At 38.0% G+C, this 25,041-nt stretch overlaps 3 protein-coding genes across 3 annotated transcripts; 1 reads left to right on the forward strand and 2 right to left on the reverse strand.

The window, feature by feature from the left end:
• Positions 1-270: 270 nt before the first annotated feature.
• Positions 271-9,023, reverse strand: LOC110854857 (phenolphthiocerol synthesis polyketide synthase type I Pks15/1). The gene is made up of 8 exons (XM_022103285.2): positions 9,017-9,023; positions 8,486-8,627; positions 8,285-8,423; positions 8,189-8,239; positions 7,424-7,774; positions 4,541-7,047; positions 526-4,464; positions 271-430 (listed from the first exon to the last, which is right to left on the reverse strand). The coding sequence occupies exons 1-7, from the start codon at positions 9,021-9,023 to the stop codon at positions 543-545; spliced, it is 7,119 nt and encodes a 2,372-aa protein (XP_021958977.1). The 3' UTR covers positions 271-430; positions 526-542.
• Positions 9,024-9,882: 859 nt separating this feature from the next.
• Positions 9,883-17,255, reverse strand: LOC118437072 (nonribosomal peptide synthetase asaC-like). Its single transcript, XM_035855850.1, has 8 exons — positions 16,830-17,255; positions 15,596-15,712; positions 12,380-12,779; positions 11,774-11,931; positions 11,530-11,608; positions 11,316-11,469; positions 10,934-11,156; positions 9,883-10,379 (listed from the first exon to the last, which is right to left on the reverse strand). Exons 1-8 carry the CDS (start codon positions 17,217-17,219, stop codon positions 10,023-10,025), a joined length of 1,878 nt encoding a protein of 625 aa, XP_035711743.1. The 5' UTR covers positions 17,220-17,255; the 3' UTR covers positions 9,883-10,022.
• A 5,028-nt stretch (positions 17,256-22,283) lies between these two features.
• LOC110854858 (steroid 5-alpha-reductase DET2) lies at positions 22,284-23,966 on the forward strand. The gene is made up of 2 exons (XM_035855710.1): positions 22,284-22,844; positions 23,485-23,966. The coding sequence occupies exons 1-2, from the start codon at positions 22,546-22,548 to the stop codon at positions 23,804-23,806; spliced, it is 621 nt and encodes a 206-aa protein (XP_035711603.1). The 5' UTR covers positions 22,284-22,545; the 3' UTR covers positions 23,807-23,966.
• Positions 23,967-25,041: the final 1,075 nt, after the last annotated feature.

Below are 25,041 nucleotides of genomic sequence, written 5' to 3' on the forward strand. Positions count from 1 at the left end.
GACGAGATATTCGTTGAACGTGTATGCTAATAATTAATTGAATTGATTAAACATATTAATATAATTATCTAACTTCATATGCATACTATGTATAAAGAAATAGAATTCATTGCAAGCACAGTTTCAGTACAAGCAATATGTGCGAAACATGTGTTTCTTCATTTCTTCTTTTGGGTCGATTGGGTCAATATATGTATTTTATGTAAATGTAGGGTATCTCTGTTGAATAATTTTGTTAGTTACTAATTGCAGGGGTGCTGTTATCGCATATTGTGCTAATTAGCAATTAAGAATTTTACTGCATATGCATGTTTATAAATATTCACAATAGATTTTATCCTAATAAATTGTAAACCTGCTTGACCAATCTGTTACATTTTCAACCAACCATAAAATTGAATTTTCTAACCCCAGAATTACTGTTGCTTCCCTGTAAGTAAGAATTACTAAATTGTTAATTCATATTATTTATAATTTGGTAAATATTCATAAATTCTGAACAACTAGCCACAAAACCTTACGTACAACAGCCACATATCCCTCTATGATCCCGATATCCCAATGATTTCAACAAGTCGCGATGTCATAGCCATAATTGTACCACAGTCAGATATTTCTGCCACTGTGAAGGATACCTTTTCCCCAAAAATGTCCTGAATAATATTTTTTATTTCGAACGTCATCATGGAATCTACCCCGACGTCCCGCAAAGCTTGATCCGGTTTGATAATGTCGCCACTCGGAAGTTTCAACACGTGGAGATATGCCTGGCTTAGCAAATTTTGAACGACATCTGGCTTCCCGCCGACGTCTGATGAGTCATATTTGCTCCAGAATTCTTCCGTGGTTATGGTCACCTTGGTTTTTGAAGGGAGTGATGAAGCTGTAGATCCTTTTAGGGCTTTCAATTCCGTAAAGTAGTTTCTGGTCCAGGGATAAATTGACGAAATATGTGACACGTCCCCTTCCGCGACCAAGGCTTGTGGAATATTCGCCTTGAGCACGTGTTCCAACGCGGTGAACGCTTCGCTTGGTGTGAACGGCTTGAGACCCGGAATTTCCATGTCCGCCGCTACTCCGACAGATCCCCACTGTCCCCAGTTTATGGTTGTGGCGGGAAGTCCCAAAGAAATTCTGTGGGTTACCAGTCCATCCAAAAACCAATTCCCCGCGCTGTGATTCGCCTGACCCATCGAACCCAAAATTGCTGCGATGGAAGAATAAGTTACGAAATGTTCGAGGTTCAGTGATTTCGTGAGCACGTGGAGATTCCATCCTCCCGTGACCTTAGAGTTGAAGCAGGTTTCCATTTTTTCCCAGTTTTGGTTGAGAAATATCCCATCCGAAAGACAACCTGCGGCATGCATGACCCCTCGCAACGGTGGGAGGGATCGAGTTGTTATTTCCTGCATTAAAGCTTCACAATCCTGCATTTTCCCAACGTCCCCGTGAAAGAGGGTGACGTTGTTTCCGCTCGAGTTCAGAGAATCGATTACTCTTTGATTCTTCTCAGAGGGGCGGCTTCTTCCGAAAAGCACTAAATGCTTAGCCCCATTGTCCGTCATATATTTGAGCAATTCCATACCGATACCGCCCAGACCGCCAGTTAGGAGGTAGGTACTCCGATCATTAAACAAGCCCGGTCTGTCACTCTCCTTTAGATTTTGTCCCCACAAGCACACCACTTTCCCAATGTGTTTCGCTTTCTGCAAGTGATTCAGTGCTTCTCTTATGCAAACAGATTCGAACCTTGTTGTCGGTAAGGGTTCTATTTTCTTGGTTTCGAGCCACGAATTCAAAACGTCGCACAAATGTGTCCTAGCCTTCGCGCCGACGACTGTCATATCTACGACGGTGTACTCTACATCCGCTCTGAGAGCATTAGCCTCTGCGATGCTCCACGTATTAAGCTTACTCATTTCTACAAACCTTCCCGATTTTTGGAGGCAGGCTAGTGAGGCCTCTTTGAAACCAGGGCTGGTTAACGAGTTGAGAACAAGGTGAACTCCAAGGCCGTTGGTCAATTGTTTAACTTCTTTTTCAAATTGGAGTGACCGGGAGTCAAGGACGTGTCGCACTCCCATCGTGTCCCTTAGGTATGCCCGTTTTCGCTTATTTCCAGCCGTCGCTATGACAGATGCCCCAAACTGTTTTGCTATCTGAATAGCTACTAATCCAACTCCCCCAGAGGCAGCATGAACTAAAATGGTTTCACCGACTTTAAGTCTACCCACTGTGACGAGACAGTGATATGCTGTAGAAAATACGACTGGGAGTGTTGCTCCTTCAGCATGGGTGAACCACGAAGGTAGTTTGACGAGCTGATGTTGATCCTGGGAAATGTGAGAGGGTAGCGCGCCTTGTTCAAAATTACAGCCTAGAACATCATCTCCCACCTTCCACTTGGTCACAGCCTCACCGACGGAGGAAATTATGCCACAAAAATCAGCACCAATACAGTTTTCTTGGTCGAACTCGGCGCTTGGTTTTAAAACGGAGAGGACATCTTTGAAATTAAGCCCAGCCGCGACTACGCGTACTTCCACTTCTGTGCTGTTAAGTTTCGCTGGTGGTAGGATGCCAAATTTTAGATCAGATATAGCCTTTGATGCGGGTAGGATAAGCTTATTCCGATCAGATCGCGAAATGCTTAAGGGATTTATCAGTTGCTGAAACTTAATTGGCGTGGCTCGTGGGGTGTGTCGAAAACCGCCTCGATAGGCAACGTGGATTTCTCCGTCATCTGTCCACAATTCCATTCCGATTTGTTCAGCTTTGGATTCCGGCAAGGATTCTGACTCCAGGTCGATGCATGTCGTCTTGAAATTGGTGAACTCTGATTGGAACGTGCGCAAGATCCCCCACAAAGTTCCGCGAGCTGGGTGACCACTAGATGAATCAGTTCCAACCGGAATGATCCCTTCCGTTACCAAGACAATTTTTGGGAGATTGGTTGTGTTGCTCCATCTTGTGGTTGCCAAAACTTTTAAGAGGTTAAGAAATCCTTGGGCGATAATTGCTTGTCGTGTTTCCGAATCTCCGGGTAAATATATAATCCCCTCCAAGGTTCCCTTTGATTTCGACTTCTTCACCATTTCCCGGAAGTCTTCGATATGATCAGGTCTCAAGTCAGTAGTGTTATATTCTACGGCAATTGCTTCCCTGCCAGATACCTTTAGATTTTCGTGAAGACAATCCATGGCTTTGGAAGGAGGCCCGAAAAGCAGCCACAATGGATTTTCCCCAACTTTCTCGGGCACAAGAGTGTCTTCTGGCTTTGCCACGATTGGCATTGGTTTCCAAATATTTTCACTGATAATTGACGGCATCGAAATTTTCTGCGATTCGACAGATTTTGTAATAACGTCGATATTAGTTTCGACCAGATGGGCACCCTCCATTGTGGCGAGTAACCGTCCAACAGAATCTCGCAGAAGAGCGCGCTTCTCATTCGCCTGAATGTGAATATAGTATGGGGCATTGTTGGACATTCCGTACCATACGAACTCCTCGATTAATGCGGGAACACACAAGCTCTTCATTTCTGAACCTGCAATTTTCTCGACAAACATAATGCCCTGGATCATGGCGTCGATTAAGATTGGGTGGCAAAAATAGGCTTCTTTACTTTCAGAATCGTCCCCTGGTAATTCTACTTGCATCAGTGTTTCTGACCCGTTCGGACTCACCGCCTTCTTTTTCAAACTTCGGAACGCAAGTCCAAACTTTAGCCCGACTTTGTCCAAAGCTTCGTAGAATTTGTCCAATGACCCAACTCCATCATCATTCCAATCTTTCATAAGTTTTACGACGTCCAAATCTTGGTGTGAGGTTGTGGGCAAAAATGAGACTCGGCTGGACGCATGCGTAATCCACTTCCCGACATCAGCATCTTCTTGTCCCCCTCGGTGTTTATAAACTGTGATGTCCATCCCAGATCCTCCTTCATCCACCCCTGACGGCATCGCTCCAACAATAGTTTGAACTGTTGCCCCCGCATTATTGATATCCATTGGCGCAATTATTTTCAAATTTTGCACCTTCATGGGAAATTCGGGTATTCCGAAGTCATCAAAGGATGCCAGGGTTGACGCGTATCCACCCGCGAGACACATTTCTATGTAACCTGCGCCCGGATAAATTACATATTTCCCAAGCATGTGGTCCTTCAACCAGGCGCATCTATCCGTGGATTCGGCCGCTAGTTCAATGCGGGATTGGAATATGTGGTTGGATGAAGCGTTACGAAGCGGAGATCCGAGCAAAGGATGAAGTTCTTTCGAGTCAGATTGTCCCTTCGATGACGCCGTGAACCAGAAGGCCTTCCTGTTAAAGGGGTAGGACGGTAGGGATACGATATGTCCAGTGAAACCTTGGTGAAATCTGCGCCAATCAAGATTGACTCCGTTGATGTAAAGCTCTGTCAAGGCTGTCAAAATCATGTCGATGTCTTGTGATTTATTTCTGTTCAGAAAAAAATTGCATGTCAAGTACTCAAGTCACAAAACCCTTCCATAAAAATCGAATTTAGTTTAGTTACCTTAAGGCTGGAATGCAAGGAATTTTTGATCTTGACACCTCCGCAGAAGTCGAGTTGAATAGTGATCCCGCAATTGGTCTAGGACTCACATCCAGGCAAATTTGTACCCCCATTTCTACCAGGGTTTTACTCGCATCCATAAAGTGGACACTTTCTCTCAGTTGTTTCACCCAGTAGTCCGGCCCCATTTCGGCAGTTTCGACAAGTTTACCACTCTGCCCACCCACGTAGTGACATCTAGCAGGATGGAAAGTTAAGGTTTCGAGAGCGGCCGTATATTCGGCAATCATTGGATCCATATGGCGTGAATGGTAAGCCTTATTGGTTCCTAATTTTGTCCCTTTTACGCCATTATTTTCCAGCAATTGCAAAAAAAAATCAAGATTTTTCTTGTCCCCGGACACCACCGTCTGTTCCGCGGCATTAATGCAGGCTACATCCACCCAAACAGATTTTGAATGTACCGCAACAAATTGTTGAATTAGCGCCTCCGTTCCAACGCAATCTTTCTTGACGACTATCATCCCGCCAAGTTCCACTTTTTCTAAAAGATTAGCTCTAATTGAGACAATTTTAATGGCATCATCATCACTCCAAATTCCCGCCGCGGATGCAGCAGCAAATTCTCCGAGAGAGTTGCCCACCACCATATCAGGCTTAATCCCCCAAGAAGCTAATAGTTTATTAAGGGCAAATTCCACCGCAAATATTCCCGTCTGACTGTACAGGGCTTCATCAATTCGCACGTCCTCCGGATTCTCACCCCACATTACGGGAAGGACATCAATTCCGTAGGATTTCATGGTTTGTGTACAGTAATCAAAGTATTTCTGGAACACGGGGAATGTAGAGTAGAGCTGAAATCCCATTTTGTAATATTGCGCGCCCTGCCCGGAAAAGAGAAAGGCGAGTTTTGGATTTGATGTGTCAAATTGCCCCACAGTTATAGCTCCTTGGGCAAGTTTAGACCTCAGGTCTTCCGTATTCGTCGCTGTGATAGCAGCCCTCCAAGGAAAGAGGTGGTCCCTTCCGGTGTTTCGGGTAAACGCAATGTCAGCCAGGTCTGGTGATCCTCCTACGCTTAAGCTGTCCTTAAGGTTGGAGATTAAGCCTTCAAGTCCCTCCTCACTTTTCGCCGAAAGAGTTACAATATTCTTCGGCAAGTTTTTCCTCGTTGAGGCGATCCCTTCTAAGATTGAACTCCTTTCCGGGGCTTCTTCCAAAATAATGTGGGTATCCGTACCCGTAAATCCGAACGAAGATACTCCCGCCATTCTGGGCTGCCCGGATTGTTTAGCTGTCCAGGTATAATTTTCTAATGGAATTATGGCCGGGATTTTATCCAATTTGATGTCCGGATTTAATTCTTTACAACCCACGTGACCCGGGATGACCCCATTTTTCAAGCATAGCACCGTCTTGATTATCCCCGCCATTCCGGAGCAGGCCTCCGCATGTCCAATATTACCCTTGCCCGACGTCACGATTAAAGGATCCTTTCTTCCCGTCGTCTTATACACATTAGCAATTGCGGCAAATTCAATCGGGTCTCCAGTAGCTGTTCCTGTCCCGTGCGCCTCAATATGGGAAACTTGCCACGGATCTATTCCCGCGTCCCGGATGGCGTGTAGCATTGCCGCTGTTTCACCCGCGACAGATGGCGTCCCAATATTTTGCGGACCGGCTTCCTGTTCCTCGCCGTACCCACGGATCAAGGCATGAATCCTGTCATTGTCCGCAATCGCATCGGATAACCGTTTAAGGATAAGGACCCCACACCCCTCCGCTCTCCCGTAGCCGTCCGCCGATACATCGAACGATTTGCACCTTCCGTCCGGACTCAGCAGCGGCATCAAGTCGGCATATGTAAAGGGCTGAACGAGCAGATTGATTCCACACGCGATCGCAATTTTAGAATCGTTTTTCCTCAAATTTTCGACCGCATGGCCAACCGTCACGGAGGAGGAGGCACAGGCCGAGTCGTTCGAGCAATTTTTACCCTTCAAGCCAAAATAATGGCCAAGTTTACCCGCCGTTGCGCCCAGCGAGGTGCCCAAATAGGACCGGATATGTTCCCGGGGGGAAATCCCGCCGGCGGCCAAGAGTCCAAAATAGTCTTGGGACCAGGACCCCGTAAAAATGGAGGTCCTCACAGTTTTTAAAAGGGTCGGCGGCAACGCGGCGTCTTCCAAAGCTTCCCACACCACTTCGAGAAGGATGCGTTGTTGGGGATCCATGTAGAAAAGATCGCGGGAACTGAGGCCGAAAAAGGCAGCGTCGAATTCATCTACGGGCTGGGGTAAGAATCCGGCCCCGGTTTCGCGCTGAGCCTTGGTGACGGGCTGGTGCGTCCAACGATCCTCCGGGACGGGAGAGGCTGCTTGGCCGTGGCCAATTAAGAATTCCCAGTATTCTTGCAAGTTTTCACATTTAGGGAAACGGCCTGCCATCCCGATAATGGCGATGGGTTCGTTGTTCCCGGTGCTGGGTTTTATTTCCAGGTGGACCTATATTTAATTTATGAGGTTAATTCATACCTAATTAATTTTTTCGAATTATTTAACAATCCCACACACTAAATAATTTGGGTACGAACCATTACCCACGGCTGTATTCATTTAAGCGGTCCATTTTTGGGTAGTGATTACGATGATGTTTTATCACCAAGGGAAAATTGGTTGAAAACTCAGGTGCGAAGTCGTTAATCAAAAAATTCAGGACTTTCATCCAATAAAATTTTATACCAAGATTACAGATATTCCAAGTTTTTGACTAAATTCCCTGTAGTAAAGAAACATCGATACCTAAAAGTTGACCACTTTTTACGGTACCTCCCGATTTGTATCCAAATTATTTAGAGTGTACATATGTATAACTCATTACCTCATTTTTACCCGTTTGGAAGTACAACTTGGTCCAAAGTTTGTGCATAAAATTCACCCCCACATGCATCTTTAGCGGGTCGTACCCCATAAAGTAGGCCAATCTCGCGTCTCCAATATCCCCACCATCATGGGTGGGAAGTACGTCCAAAAATAATTTCTCGCTGAGTAAAGCCGTCTCGTTTTCGAGCAACCATGTCCCCAAACCTCCTTTCCCAATCGTCACGAATGCGGCGAGAGAATCAAAGTTATTCTCGGAGGGGTGTAACATAGCTATAGTCAACTTTCCATCTCGAGCAAGTCTCACAGTTTGGAACTCAGTTTGGAACAGATCGTCCATGTTTTTCAGGATCTGAAGATTTTACATAAATTAAATGTATACTCTTAAAAATAATGCGGGTATTCACATCACTAAAAAACGTCGCTTCGCAACACATCTTCGCAACTTTGCGGTGTTTGCGAAATCAGCGTCGTGAACGACTTATTTTACATGAAAATGCGTAAATTGATTATTTGCAAAAAAAATAATTCATTTGACGGAAAAGTGTAAGGTTGTCTGGCAACATTTCCAAAAATGAGGAGAAATGAAAATTTCACTTGACGACGAATTTGCGAAAAATAGTTTACGACGATAATAGATGCCCTTTTGCTTCGGATGTTTCATAAAAAAATAAAGCAATCTGATTGGTTGTCGCATCGCAACTCTTGGCAAACATCGAAAAGTTGCGGAGATATGTTGCGAAGCGACGTTTTTTTTGGCTTTTACGAAGTTGACGTGAATACCCACAATGTTAATGTTTTGAAAAGTTAATGCAATCTAGAGTAAATTAATAAGTATCATTATTTTTAAGAGTGTAAATACCATTGTTTCCGGATTTAAGTAGCCAATCTTCCCCAGCGTGACTAAACTCAAGGCATGAATCTGGGCACAGAGTTCGGTCGAATATTCATCCACCCTTTTTATCCGGATTGTTCCGTCCCACTCGGACAGAAGTTCTTTTCTAGATGGAAAAAAAATATATTTAGTTTCAGAATTTTTAGACTAGTATTTCCATTTCTTTACCGCATGGTTCCAGAAACTTGAGGGAAAACGAGGACAAACATTTTCTTCCGGGTTCCACTCAAGCGTAAACTTCTCGCCAAAACGAGACATTTCAAGGCAGCCGTGTCATCCTCCGCGTGTGTTATCCACGCCTCGCATAAGGCTAAAAAATTAAAAAATACGGTTATAAAAAATAAAATGATACAAAGTCCATACTTTTCGGATCCGTTAAGCCGATGGGTTACAATTACATTCGTGATGTGTAACTTGTACTAATAATTTTCATAAAATCAAAATTTATCATTTATTATTTATTCCAAGAATTGTATTGAAATTTCATAACGTAAAAAATTGCCGCAATTATTGGAACATTGAGCGACAAATTTAATCCAGCCAACGTGACCAACGACTTCTTAAAGTAAGGATTTTTTACCAGCTTATTTTGAATATAATTTATTTTTTTATAAATATATTTCGAAATTTTATTATATTTACATATCTATGTAAATTTAATATGTATGTATGTACATCTCTTCAAAAACACCGACTTACCAGACATTGTGTGATGCGTTTGTAATAAAATGCTTCCCGTGATGCAAGATAATTTGTTTGGAAGTATGTGAAAGAGGATGAGACGACGGGAGCGTGTTTCTGAACCGACTGAACTACTTCTGCCTTGTTTCTGCCTTGATTACTCACTTACCACGTGAGAATACACGGTGTAAGGGGGTCGTGCATGAAGCGGTTAGATTTAATGCACTACCGAAATTTGCCACATATTTTAGCTGAAGTCGCCACCGGATGAATTTTTCCAACTTTAGAATTTTTAGCCACCGATTTAAATGGTAGATACCACAAATTTAGATGAGCTGCGATTACCATATTTCATGAGTATAGGATTATAAAAACAATACAATTTACAATAATGTAATTTATTTATTTGTATAATACGTCTATATACACGTCGTTTTTTAAAAATAGATCTCAAGACATCCTATCCTTCGAATTTGTAACATAACATGCGGTGTACATATTGGGGGTGGTCAAAATTTCCCGAAAATCGATCACATGCTTAACGTACTCCCCACTTAACAAAGCAGGCAGATTAAGGCGGAGTTTATCCGGTATAATTACGTAATATTTATCGGTCCCTCTATCTATGCACAGGCACATGTTTGTAATTTGCATATGTATGAGTTACCCACTTCCAGTCGTACATGTATGGCCTGGGAAATATTCCCATCGTGCCAAACATCATGACAAAAAATGGTTTTTAACTTTTATAAATATGCTTGAGTGAACAATGATTTACTGTTACTTCTGATACATTTTCATAAATCCAACCAAAAATACGTCAAAATTTTTTATAACATGTTTCCCATTAAATTCCGAACTTTATGCTAGAGATGCGAATTATGTGTGACCAAAGAGCAATTTTTTTATTATTGGCGCTACCCCGTAACGATTTGTTACCAAAGAAATAATTTCATTCATTTAAATTATATACGGTTTCAATTTTTAAAGCATATTTCACCACAACCATATTTCCATAATTATTTTACATAACATCCTCAAAAACCCCGTCCAAAATTTGCATCGCGTTAGCCAGCATGTATTCGAATGACCTCCTGACAATGACGAGAGGATGGTCGATATATTCGTCCAAATTGGGCACGAATTTGATGACCTTTTCACACGTGTTTCTCGTATACTTGGAAAAATCTCGGATGATAATGGATTTCCGTTGGAACTGGATGCACGGCAAGGTTATGTAAATGGGGTCCTCGCGGGTGTAAAATTCGAGAAACGTGTGCAGCCAGGAGTCGTCCTTCTCGGCGGCGAGGTGCTCCACAAATTCGGTGAAGGGCACGATTTTCATGGGATAGCCGTACTGGGTAGTGGCAAATTCGCGCAGCTGTGATTAAAGTAGGGTGGAATTTTAGATTCGAGAGATTGCGCACAAATAAATTTTTGTTATTGTGATTATGGATAATTTAGATTATAGATAAAGAATGAATATGTAAAATTATTAGGAAAATATAATTGACATTGTTGAAATTAATATTATTAGAGAGATTGCGCTGTAGAAAATTTTTTGTATTGTGATGGAACGTTTGATGGCAAATATCGATCTACATGCAATTGAAATTATTTATAAGGACAATTCGCCCAACTAATTAATATTGTTGAAATTAATGTTATTGGAGAGTTTGCGCATGAGTAGGTATTTGGTTTTGTAATTGTAAATATCCAATCATAGTCTCAAACATGAGAAGAATAAATCTGCCCAATGTCCCAAATATTTATTAGCTTGTTGTGAATGCGAAGGTTTGTAAAATTTGTAAATTGACCGCAGTCATGCAAAAACTACCCTATTTGTGTACCCAGTTTATGAAGTTTACTCACATGCATATTGAGTGATTCACTGAATAAAAATTTCCTGCTGACAAGTGCACAAACATTTATTACCTTTGCGTTCTGCAAGATAAGTGCAGGATTTCGCTGGAATTCTGGATCATTGATTATTTCCTGTTTTAAATAGGCAATCAACGGTTCAATGTCCATCCCATCTTTGGCGCACACGTCAAGTACAGCGGTACGAAACGGCTCCCATTCCCCTGTTTGTATGGCGGCTTTAAGTTCATTCTTAGTCGACCAAATGTACTGAGCGATCCGAAGCATTGGGCCGTACCTGGAATAAATAGAATAATTCCGATTCTGAGATCCTAGAGAGATTGCGAAGGAATATTATTTTTGTGACTGTCGATCTACAATCAAACGTACAATCACAACCGCAAAACATTTTCAACTTCCGCAATCTCCCTATTTCAAAAATATATCATTTCCTTACTCATATGTAAGTCGAGAAATTGTTTCAGGTTCCCGACAATACTGGGGTGAAATGATATTATAGATTTCATTTGGACTGTCCGGATTGAAGAACAACTTGATCGATAATTCCGTACAGGTGTCCACGGGAAGTACTTGCAACGGTACGGGGACATCTGAGAAAATTTCGTAAAATTATGAACAAATTCGGCTCATAAACATATTTATTGACTTACCCGGCATCATACCAGCTTTTACAAAGTATAAGAACTTTAACACGAAATGATTATCTTTCACGTCGAATTTTCCGTCTCTCTGTGAATTATTAAATAAAAAAGTATGAAGTAGAGGAACTGAAGATGTACGAATAAATTTTACTACTTACTATGGTTTGTATCTTAAAATTAGACCCTTTTTCCATGCATTTGCATCGGGAAAAGGGACCAATTATAAAATATGAATGATTAATTTTTTCCTTACTGTTGCCCCAAAAACTTTCGGGAGGCGATAGATTTTACAAGGAATTCCCCTCTTGACCGCTTGACCGCACAAATTTTCTTGAATATATTTGGAAATGGCGTAACCAAAGTTGGGAGCTTCGTCAAAATCTCCGAATTTTGGCCAGTGATCGGGAGATTCTAAATTATAAGAATTTCATATGAAATTTTATTTAGAAACATGATTAAAAATAATGTTACCCTTTTGAAAAATAAACGCACTCAGAATTCGATATTTAACCTTAAATTAAATTTTACGTAAACTAAACTAGATAAATTCATAGTAACGTTGACTTCATAAAAGACAAGGTTTGCCCTGGAATTAGGATAATTAACTTTCAGTACAGTTCATTTAATTTTCCAACAGGTAACATTAAAAAAAATAGTACTCAGGACGGATTTTATCCGTGAAAAAATAGCAAAACCGGGAAAAAGAGACTTGAAGCATATTTTCCAACTGATCTGAAGTATACTCCCATTTTCGGTGAAATTCGAGTAATTCCAGTGAACGAGTAAATAATTAAATTCAAAGAAAACACCTTTGACCTGAAAAATCCCTGCAGAGTACCAAGCTTAAAAAAATACTTACTCAAAGTTTTCGCCATGTCGCGATCTTTAATCCAAATTGCCCCAACGGTGGATAAATTCAGGATACTTTTGACCCTGTGGTTCGACGCGAATTGTAAAATTCGCAACATTCCGTCCACATTTACTGCGCGGATGCCAAATCGGCGAGAAGCGCCTTTCCCGTAAATTTCCAGATGGCTCGCCATCACGGCGATGTGCGCGATGACTTCGATTTCCAGGGACAGTTTTTCATACGTGGCGTCATCCAAGCCCAACTTGTCCAGGGTGACGTCGCCCTCGACGCAGGAAATCTTGGTCCAATCCGTCCTTTCCCAGAGGTCCAAGACTTTAAGTCGGTCGATTAAACGGTCGCTGCCAGATTTGTTTTTGTTGGGGCGGACGAGACAAATAATTTTTTCGATCTGTGAAATTAGTTTGGAAATTTATGCAGGTATTTCTAGAATGTTGTGATTAATATGAATCGTTCTTATGAACACATACACTCTTAGAACTGTGGTAATAAAAATGCATACTCGCTTATTACCGGACGGTTGGTAAACATAGATTTTCCTGTGGTAGTAATAAAATTGTTTACCGAAATTCGTTATAATGCAAAAATTTTAGTTATTATTGTTTGGTATTATCGAGAAAACCAGAGCGGTAGCACAAAATTACCAAGTTGTGTTAATTTAACACCGCAGTGACGATCACGATTAATACTGCCTTGTATTAAATCTTTTAGTTAGAGTACGAGGACTCGCTCTCCAGATAAATAATTCGCTCGTGTTTAGAATTCTTTTTGAGCTAGAAAGTTGATTCTTAAACATAAATTTAAAGGTAATTAGGTTAATTCTAATATATTTATTTTGACCAAAGTGTAACCGATTCATCGTTTAAATGTAAATTTTACTTTCCAATTTAGTCACTGCAAAGTTTGCTGCTCAACGGGTCGAGCTACAAGGGTGAGTTTGTTCAAAAACATCGTTTATGAATTTTAATTCAAATTTATTTTAAAACATCGCATATTAATTAATTAATTAATTTAAATCGTATGTTTTGTTTATTTAAGGATTCATCGGTCAGATCAGAGATTAGAAGTCATTTGCTGAAACCATTGTTGAGATTTTGGCATTTTGGACATCTACTGGGACCACTGAAGTAATTGTAAATTTTAAATTCAATATAGAATTCATGGTCATTCATAAAATATGATTTAATAAAATATTGTTTATGAATATCTACCGCATTCAGTGGAATCATTACCAAAATAATAATAAATATTCCCCCAGGCGATAACAATACCAAATTATATTAATAATACACCGCGCAGTAATAATGGCATAACATAATGGTAATTATTTATTACTGCACAGAGTTTTTGTTGTCAGTCAGCAAAAGTTTTTTAATACCTCGTCGGTATTGAATCAATCCCGGGTCAGTAACTTTGGAAATAGTTACCGCACGGTAAACAAAAAGTTACCACGGCAGTAGAGTCACATAGATACTCCGCCCGGTAAACATTTTGGTAATGAAATTCTTAAGAGTGTACTACTTAAATGTAATTTATTAATCGTCTTATTAACCTTGGCGAAAAACAAAATTCGCAAAAATTCAGAAATTATTTTTCGAGGCCAATATGCTAGGTATACGAATACCTCCCAATATCGAAAATCAAGTTTAACCATACCTGTTCAAAAATTTAGTTTTCATTCAAAACTGCGTCATCCCAATTAATGAGGGAAGATTATCATTCACATTCAGTTATTAAGTAGCGTCAGTTACTTATTGTGATCACTTTGTCCGTCTGTCCGTCCGTCCGTCCGTAAGCAGGATATCTTTAGAATGGCTCAACATAATCACAAGCGGTTTTCGCCATTGTGCTTCTAATTTTTAGTTCTCGGTCGAGTTCGAAAATGGGGTCAATCGGACCACCCCCCACAGCGCCAGGGGGTGTGGTCCAAAATTAAATTCACTTAATTTTCATATGGGGTATCATTTTAAAGGAAATTTCGCCACGAATTCAACGAAATCAATATTTTTGACCTTGTGACCTTGACGACGAGGTCAGAGGTCAGAAAACACATAATTTTCATATGGGGATTTATTTTAAAGGAAATTCCACCGCGAATTCGAAAACGTTAATATTTTTGACCTTATGACCTTAAGGACGAGGTCAAAGGTAAAAAAATGCATAATGGTCATATGGGGTGTCATTTTGAAGGAAATTTGAGTGCGATTTCAAAGACATTAATATTTTTGACCCCATGACCTTGAGGACGAGGTGAAGAGTCAAAAATACAGAATTGTCAGAGATTGTGTCATTTTAAAGGACATTTCAATCATTCTGACGCTATTTTTTTATATTCGTTTTTAAGGGTTTATTTTCTTTCAAATTAATTTCATTTCATGTCATCGGACTTTATTTCTTACTTCGCCCCATGTATTAAGCATATTTATGTAGGGTAAAAAATCCTTTCATTGACGGTCATTTATCCAAAAGGACGGCATCCTTCAGTCATTTTTATTCAGTACCATATAATCAGCAGAGGGCGGATATGTAAATATTTACCGTACATAATGTACATAAATTCCGCAAAATAGGTATGTATGTATGTAATATGTGCCTAAAAAACCTGAAAATATGCTCACAAAAAATGTTTTCTAACTTGAAATTTCTACTATATTAATAATTTTGAGGAAACCTTAATTTATGAATGAAGAAAAATATTTTTACATAAAAAACTTCTAAATATCTACTAAAATATTCATATTTTGAAAAATACTCGAAATATACAGGAAAGTATGTATATGTACGAAAACCTTAAAATATGGAAAATATGGAAAATAATGTTTAAATTTTTGCGATCGTGCTTAGATAGGATGTCAGTATACGAAGTTTTAGTACTTATGTATGATCTGATTTGGTATGAAAAAGTTAGAAATACATACATATCAGCCGTCTGATAATCAGTCAAATGAATGATATTTGTGCCTAATTATTCATTTCCAAGTTTGAATTAGATTTAAATTTTTTTCTTGCAGTTTCCACCTCTCAAAATAAGCGGACTACCGATTCATGCATAAATATGTCCATGATATGGTTTGTATTTAAAGATAGGGCCTTTTTGTATGCATATGACATATGCCATATGTACTTATGAAGAAAATGGTCTAATTACATGTAAAATGCAAGCGTTTGGTTTGTCGTATGTTAATTTGTTTAACAATTTTGCCTTACCTGGTCCAATCGTGACAACTGCTGGACATAATACGGCCCCATGTTTCCAGTTGTGCCCGTGAGGAAAATGGTTTTCGCCTGGTCAACCCGAGTCGGTGGTAGGGTTCCGGGAAGGACCTAGCAAGTAAAAAAAATAAATTTACCCTGTAAATACTCTGGTAATAAACATTACCGAAAAGCACAAGTATATGACTCTACCAAAGTGGTAATGATAAGTTGTAATGTCGTGTTGTAATGTCATGTTGTAATGACTTACTACAGTTGGGAGCAAATTAAATTGTACGGTAGAAAAACTGTTCTATCTTGCATATGGATGAAGATAAGGGCAAGAAAATTTGCAAGGTAGTACCCCACAAACATTGTCGTTGGATGCCGTTCCTGTTTTTGAAAAATCTCAAAAAGGTCAAAGGTCACAATTTTTGACCTAAAAGCTCATTTTTCAACTTTTACAGTGATTTTTTTCCTTAGAGGCTTTATTTTTTAATCGATAGCTCAACTTAATGTGAAAATTTGGATATCTTGTTCAGTTCTCTACGATTTTTTTGAAGAAAGTTATGAATTTTTGAAAAAAGTGAATTTTGAAATGTTTAACATTGCGCTTATGGGAGAATTTGGTAAAATCCTCAAAATTCACTTTTTTCAAAAATTCATAACTTTCTTCAAAAAAATCGTAGAGAACTGAACAAGATATCAAAATGTTCACATTGAGTTGAGCTATCGATTAAAAAATAAAGCCTCCAAGGAAAAAAATCACTGTAAGAGTTGAAAAATGAGCTTTTGGGTCAAAAATTGTGACCTTTGACCTTTTTGAGGTTTTTCAAAAACAGGAACGGCATCCAACGAAAATCTTTCTGGGGTACCACCTTGCAAATTTTCAAGCCCTTATCTTCATCAATATGCGAGATAGAACAGTTTTTCTACCGTACAATTTAATTTGCTCCCCACTGTACCTGGTAAAATATTATTATCAAATTTATTACCGAGAAATCATTACCTGCGTGACTGTACCGGATTATTAAGAGTGTACCAATTCCACACTTTTAAAAATTTTGTAATTTTATAAGGGTTTGCGACTAACAGTGAAGTCATAACTCACCCAAAGAGTTATTTTTTTTCTAAAGTTTTATTTCGATATTTTAAAATTAGACCCTTTTTTATGTAAGAAACTCATCCAGAAAAGCGTTTAATTAAGCCAGTGTCGTCCTATTGACCAATAAATAATAAAATTTCTTACCTTAATATGTTCGGGAAGCTGGGCATCCTCAAACATAAGCTTGACCCGTTCCCGATACACTTTCTCGCCCCGTTTCGCTTTATCCTCGTAGATAATCTCGATCAACCGTTTTCCCAGCTGCGCCACGGTGTAACAGCTGACCAAATCGGGCGGTCCGATTACCGCCTTGGTCCCAATCAGGTCCTGCATTCGGGCCCTGAGCTGGACATGTTTGATCGAATTGAGCCCCAAGTCCTGCAAATTATCGTCCCTGTTAAGCGACCCGTTCGGCAAATCGAGCACCACGGTGGCCACGTCGTCCATATACTTTTCCGCGATGGAGATTCGAATCGATTCCGAGGACGCGGCGGAGATCTCGTCCAAGAATGATAGCGTGCTAAGTTGCCCCATTTTTACGGAGGGAATTTTTCAGCTGTACTTCTCTGCACCAAGGTGAATTCTATTCTGAATAAAGATTAGTATTTAATACTAGTTTTCTCACGCGGAAGGAAAAACCTTTAACGGGGAGGGAACATTCGTTAAATGGGTGAGACAAAATTTATGATTTTTTTAAAATCCTGCTTCGTAACACGTTACGCCCCCTTTTTTAACCTGTGCAGCAAGTTTACAACCAAAACAGCCCTCCAATCCGTTACGTACTTTATGAACGTTCCCTGATTTGCATATTAAATTTTTTTGGTCTCAAGTGAGCTTGTACATAGTTTTTGTACATATGGTTTTATGTATGCGTGCTTAATGGGATAGAGTAAACTTTCCCACGCACCACTGTTAACAAGTGTACATACAACGAACCCTAGTTGAAATTAGTACATCGAATTTTGCAGTAATCGACAAAAACCTTATGCGTATTTTATTCTGCATATTTTTTAAAAATAATCTTGCAGAAAATGTGTGTCGATATTATTCTATTTGCATAATTCTGCACAGGTCTCTGCATAAAGCTTGTGTGCAGAAAATTGGGCCAATTTTCGGCAGTAAAGCTGTCCAAATTTTTACTCGGGTTAGCTAATTGTTTCGCGTTGCACGTATTTAATCATTAAGCCGGGGTTGCAAATGCTTTCGTACCACTCTTAAAAATGATGTTACCCGTTTGAAAAATTAATGTAGTTAGAATTCTAGATTTAGCAAAGGATTTACGGTATTTATGTATTTATTATTTCCTTTTATCGTAAAGTACTTGATGAAGAGAAAACAAGAGATCAAGCTTCGGAAAAATCGTAACCTTACATAGCTACCCGATTTTCCATGGCAAAATGTTACTCCGCTTTCAAAATCTCGTAGTTTATTTTTCGATACGAAGAATACTAAAGATACATTCGAAGAAATAATGTATACCAGAGCGATTCTGAAACATGAAAGAAGCAATAAATTTTGCAGCATTTATGTTGAGCGTTTACATACACATAAATATGTAAGTACCTAGTGGGCCCAGGCTAAGTGTAACTAGCTTTTATCTTTAAAACCTATGGAGATTATCAAAATCTGATAAACCCATTGGATTCCTTCTGCGATTTTGCATAAAGATCACCAATCAATTTTTTAATACTTGGAAAGCTTATCAGCAGCGATAGTTTTGAAAGGACGCGGGCGGAGATAATTTTGCACCAAAAAAACTGGAAGAGAAATAGCGAATTTGAAAGTGTGACGGGAGTCGAACGTGCACTTGAATTGAGTTCAACGGACTATAAAAACGTTCATGTGGACAAGATCGACTAAGAATAGTCGAAGAATTTTTTTTTCAAAACGTTCAAGGACCACACCCATCGTGAAGGCGCTGAAGGCTTGAATCCTAAGAAATTCACAAAGTTTTAGCGGAAAATAGTCTCACAGCTGATATTGTAGACGCACATCATCCAACGAGCGCTCAAACTGAACCTTAGGCTTGGGGCTTCGAAACGTAGTACTTGCAACCTCTTGATTATGCCCCTAAAGAGAGCCATAATAAAGAAATGAAGGGCTTACCTCAAGGGGTACGCGCGAAAAAAGTTAAGAACATTCTGTTTACCGATGAGGAGATTTCGACTGTGAGGAAATCTTTTAACAAACAAAAGTACATTGTATACGCAGAATCTGTCAAAGATGTCCCCCAATAAAGAAGGTCAAAAGTTCACATTACCCAGGTTTTGTGATGGTTTTGGCTGGTGCAAGCTGATTGGGGTAATTTCTCATCATTTCGTGCAAATGGGGGGAAGGTGATGGAATCAAATTTCTTGAAATACGTTTTTGAGTCTGTGGTACATCCCCTCAATGGGATCCAGTTCAATGGAATCGACTAGACCTTTCCACCTGGCTCAGCACCAGCTCATAGTGCGAAAAATGACCAAAGCTTGACTAAAAAAACAAACTGCGGACTTTATCTCCACTTCGGAAGGGTCATCCTCCTCGCTGGATTTAAATCCCCGGATTATGAAAAATGTTCAAAGTTAGGGGCAAAGGTGTGTCCTAAGCCTCATAGAAGTTTGGAGGCTTTAAAATAATCTTTGACCACGGAATGAGACAATTTGTCAACGGATTCAGTGCGTAATTTCGTAATTTCTCGGCGTTTCGAGGGCTGGCGGCCGCCTCCTCAGCGCTGAGTTAATGCGGGGGAGGAAATTTCGAAAACCAAAAATTGTTTTCCACTCAGAATTTAACTGGCTTTCAATTAAGATTAATCAGAAATTTATAGCATCAAAACTGTTGAGACTGCAGCGTTTTATTTCAAAGACACTTAGGGTGGGCCACCTAGTAGACTATGCAAACTCTAAAAAATCATAAACCCTCAATTTCAAAATCGCGTCATGTGTCATCGCATTTTTTTTTTTTAATTTTAGGTTTTATGTATAAAATGAACATAATTTCGCAGGTTTCACCCAATTTGCTACGATTTGCATATTTTTTACAACTTCTCACCTCGCCGTACCTGATGTAAATATTTTTTTTATTAAACAATCATACATAATTGGGCTGCATGAATATTCTTGAGACTTTTCATGTTAAAATTTCTTATAAAAATTCAACTGTACCATGGAAATTATTGTTAATATTTAAAATAAATCTTGATGTCATATTTACAATTATCTATTTTTTTTAGATATTACAAAATGTCATCAGAACAAAGTTACCATACAATTTCCACAGTTAAATCATATTGATAGTTGGCTAAAATTCCTTGCATAAGTCAAATTCCAGGGATTTTCGCGTGCATGATTAGCAAGCGCTTGCATTTTTTTACTGACGTAATTTATTACGTAACAATTTTTACTTTAGCTGAGTGGTTTATTTCATTTAATTGTGAGAAATTGGTCCAAATTTGCGATACGGAAACCCTTTTACTTTATGTAACCCATAAAATTACGTATGTATGAAAGTGCTACTTGCAAGTCAGTAGAAAACCTTTTAATTGACTTCCGACACGACCAAGTAATAAGTAAATACATATTTATTTGCATATCTGCTGATCATTTGGTTTATTTTTCCTGTGTAATAATTGCTGGCAGAATAAAGCAAGAGTTGGGTAACGTATTTATTATGACATGGCGTGTACGCACGCAAATCACATGCATCACTTGTTAAATTAGATTATTGTGAAATCAGTGGATCTTGGGGTTTCCAGAACAAGTGAAGAAAACCAATTAGGTAAACCAATAAACGAGTTCCTTTAAAATCTGACGTAAAAAATCAAAAATGTTCAAAGCCACGATCTACATAGATTACTTACACTCTTAGATATGGGGTTAAGATTATAACTAAAATGTAAACGTGTGTGACTCTACCGGTATGGGTACAAATTTGTCACCGACTAATTATAAAGTTTCGCCCACTTGGTATTAAATTGTCACCAGAGCTAATAAATTTATAACCAGTTGGTGGTGGCAAATCCATAACCACGGCGGTATATACGTTTACTTTTTAGTTATAATCGTGCCCCAATTTCTAAGAGTGTATGCACTCATGTATGTACATAAGGCGGATGTGTATATATTTAAACTCGTCAAAATGTGTATTTAAAGAATTCGAAAATATGCAGATAAAAATGTTTTTTTCTAATAAATTTCCTACTATGTATTTATGTTATCTTAAGCAATATTCCAATATTCAAATCTTTATCACTCCTTTGAGGGGATTACATCCATCACCATAACATCTCGATATTCATGAATATTTATATAAAAAATGTCGAAATACAACATGGATATTCATATTTTTTTTAGACCTCCAAATATGCAGTAAAATATTCAAAAGTTTATAAAAAAACATAAAATATGTATGAAATTATGTACATATATGTATTTACGAACTTATGTAAATGTGTATGTTCGTGTACAGCGTGGAATATACTGTATTCATGTACATATGCAGACGTCGGATATGAATGACCGATAAAAGCTCAAAATATGAATGAAAAATGACCGTAAAAATTCCCAAAATCTGACCATAAAAAGGACTTTATTTTCTAAATTTTTGGCTTAATTTTTTGATATATTTTCTTGTGATACTCAATTTTTGTCAATAAAACAAGTTCTGGGATGATTTAATTCATTCCCAATAAATTAGATATATCACCTAAGGCGAAATTGAATGTAAATTTATTCAAGTTTCTCACAATGAATCATTGTGAGAAAATTGAATTTTTTGTTATTTTCTGTCAATAATTTTAGAATATGGCCAAAAATCATAAAATGAACCAAAAGAAGCCCGAAATATGATCCGAAATATGAATATGTCCCAAAACCCGAAAATATGATAAATATGAGAAAATATGCTTTCACCTACGTGACTTACTAATGACCGTAAACATTCTCAGAAAGTTTGGCGACTGTACGTCAATAAATGGAAAAAGACATTTTTCACTAATATCCGACGTATGTATGTACATATGTAGCAAGTTGAGAAAACCGGTTAAACCAATAAACCAAATTATGTATGTACCTGTTCAACCACGCAGTTCAAGAGGGGCAAGTCATTCTCGCGGATATGTGCAGCCAAAGGTGGAGTCAGTATGTAGATTCACGTGGTGGCATGGATTTATTTTTGCTTACATAACAAAAACATTTGCTAATAAAAAGTGTGTGATCCTCCCTAAAAGTCAGGTTATTTCGGAAAAACCAATATTTATTGTAGTTACGCAAGGTCATAGCTCAAAATTACGTAAGTATGGACAGATATAACTTTTTATTTGGCAAAAAATGGGAACAAGACAAGAATTAGTTTTCATTTTCTCAAGTAAAAATTGTATCGAAATACTGAATTACTTACGTAAATATGTAGTAATCCGTAATTTAGATTGGACCACCACTATCTTAAAAAGTATGCTCGCTAATTTCCAAAACTTTTTTGCAAAATTATTTCGTGCTTTTGTATCCCTTTTTATATACTAAATTTGCTAAAGCTCTTGTTATTTAGGGAAAAATCAACAACAAAAAATTACTACCTGAGTAAAATTAAAGTAAAAATTACGAATTTTGTTGTCAAACGGAAAGATAAAAAAATCGAAATTTGGACATGTTTATATATTATTTATTATCTACTGTCCAGTAAAATGTGACCCTTCAAAATTTTTTTACAAACCTAATTAATCGCTTAATAGATACCTGCGGAATCAATTTTAGCTACATCCAATTAACGACCCATCCATCAACTTACCAAAATCCGTTTCTACCTATATTCATGGCGTCCCGCACATTTACCGGAACTTATTTTGAGTTCGTTTACCCTGCCACATTTTCATCTTCGGATGAAGATGTCAAAAGTCACCACCCTCATTGCCCTCGCGACATTGTGCTTCGTGTCGCTCCGCTTTCTGCAGGATGACCCATTTCCGTACGGAAAAGGGAAAGAAATTGCCAACAAAACAACACTTCTGAGCAGAGCGACAGAATTTTTGCCCATTTCGGCAAAAAGCGCGTGGAGATATTCCTTCATGCCGACGATTATTATTCCAATTTTGGTCCTTCTTTTCACCCCGGCGAGGTATATTTTCTACCCGAAAAATGCGATCGCCTTCGGTATCACGTTTTTCCACTGTTTTTATCCGTAAGTTGTGAAAAATAGAAGTAATAGGGATAAATTTGCATAAATTAATTCATGATAAGGGTCCATTACAGAATTTCTATTTTTAGTGTGTACAATTTAATTTGCCAAGGCCTAACAAAAATAAATATGTATACATATTTACTTAAGATCGTTAAGAAATTAATTTGCGAAACGTATGTATGTATGTAAAAAGTTTCCATGGCAACAAAAATATCCACTTATCTACACTCTTAGAAATAGGGTTACGATTATAATCAAAAAGTTAACGAATGTGACTCTACCGCCGTGGTTATAAATTTGTCAGCTCTGGTGACAATTTAATACCAAGTCGGTGAAACTTGATAATTAGTCAGTGACAATTGTAACGACTCGATGATAAATTTGTACCCACGACGGTAGAGTCACATAGGTTTACTTTTTGGTGATAATCGTAACCTCATTTCTAAGAGTGTATCAATCTTCCAAAAATACATATTACCTTTCCAATACTCTTCAAATCTGCAATGGTTCCATATCAGTTTCATATCATATGTTTTTTAAGAGTTGAAAAAAATATTCCTCTATTTAAAAAAAATTGTGAATCATGCCAACTATGATAATCAATTCAGTTATTTTGAGAGTTTTTTTTATTTTTTCCCAGAACGATCTTATACTCCTCCAAAATTTCTCGGCATGCCCACCCCATTGGAATATTAGTCTTCCTGGCAATATTTGTCGTCAACGTGGTTCACAAGTTTTACGTTTTCCACGGCATTGCCAACGTCCTCACGCCGGAATCATTTACACTTCCGGTTTGCTGTGGAGCGGTAATTAGTGCGTTTGGCGTGGCAGTGAACCATTATCACGACGCGATTCTCACGGCACTGAGAGATGAAGGGAAAGGATATCAAATTCCGATGGGAGGATTGTTCACCTGGATTTCCTGTCCCAATTACTACAACCCACTATTAGTAGCCCCTTGATTTCGAGGGGCCTCAAGTTTTTGCCTACCTTGGTTAGATCAATGCTAAATATAGATATGCACCAGTGCATGTATGTACATATGCATCTCTCTACATAAATATGCATACGGTAATAGCGAGGGTTAATCAGCCTTGACAAAATCTACCATTCAGAAACAAACTAAATATTAGCAAATTCTAAATTCATTAATTTTAAAAATATTACTATAAAAATTTAAAAAACAAATGTTAATGAACATTCTCAAGAAATTTACTCATTTTTTTTTGTTTATTTTAATCAATCCTTGAAATTTGAATTCTTAAAAAATGTGGTCATTTTTATTTATTTTAATCAATTTTTTAAAATTTCATATTTTTTACAGAAATTTAATTTTTTTGTTTATTGTAATCAATCTTTAAGATTTGAATTCTTCAAAAATGCAGTCAATTTTTCAATTTTAATCATTTTTTTACATTTAATCAATTTTTTTAATTTAATCAATTTTTTAAATTTCATATTTTTACAGCTCGTGTTCGCCATCTTTACCACAGTCGTGTTGGGATTGCGGGCTCGTGACGCGAACAAATTTTACAATCTGACTTTTCCCTAAAAGTATCCTTTACTGCGGAGGAAAATAATTATCCCCTTCATCTATTAAATAATTCACCTTGTTCAATAATCGCCTTTAAGTTAATCAAATTTATTTACGTACTAATAAAAGTGAAGAATTACATACTTAAATACATATGTATATTTCGCACGCGTTGTTTTTTTCACTTTTCCGCAAAAAAAATCTGCTCAGACTATATTTTAATTACATTTTTCAGGAATTACGATACCCTGAAAATTACACACATTTTCCTGTGAAAATGCCATATCCCTATGTAATTTTTTATAAAAAGCAAATAATTACAGTAGGCGGGTTCCACGTGTTTGTTTTTCTATGTAATTTTTCTTAATAATAATCTTATCGGACTATTACATAAATAATTAACCTGGTTTATAAATACAATACATGTGTACATAATTCATTATTGGAAATCTACTCAGAAACAAGGGCTGTCATTAAATTGTTATTACGTACATAATACTACATAATTATGAAAAAAAGTAAATGTATTTTACACAGCGTGTTCCTCATTTTTTTCTTTCCTTTTTCGAGAAAAACCCTGATCTGATTATGACAAACACGAATAAATAAATACATGGCAAGGTTCATAGTTTAAAGAGATAATTGGCTTGGAACGTGTGCAAC

The sequence above is a fragment of the Folsomia candida genome, unplaced genomic scaffold, assembly GCF_002217175.1.
Source record: "Folsomia candida strain VU population unplaced genomic scaffold, ASM221717v1 Fcan01_Sc011, whole genome shotgun sequence".
Taxonomy (NCBI): Eukaryota; Metazoa; Arthropoda; class Collembola; order Entomobryomorpha; family Isotomidae; genus Folsomia; species Folsomia candida.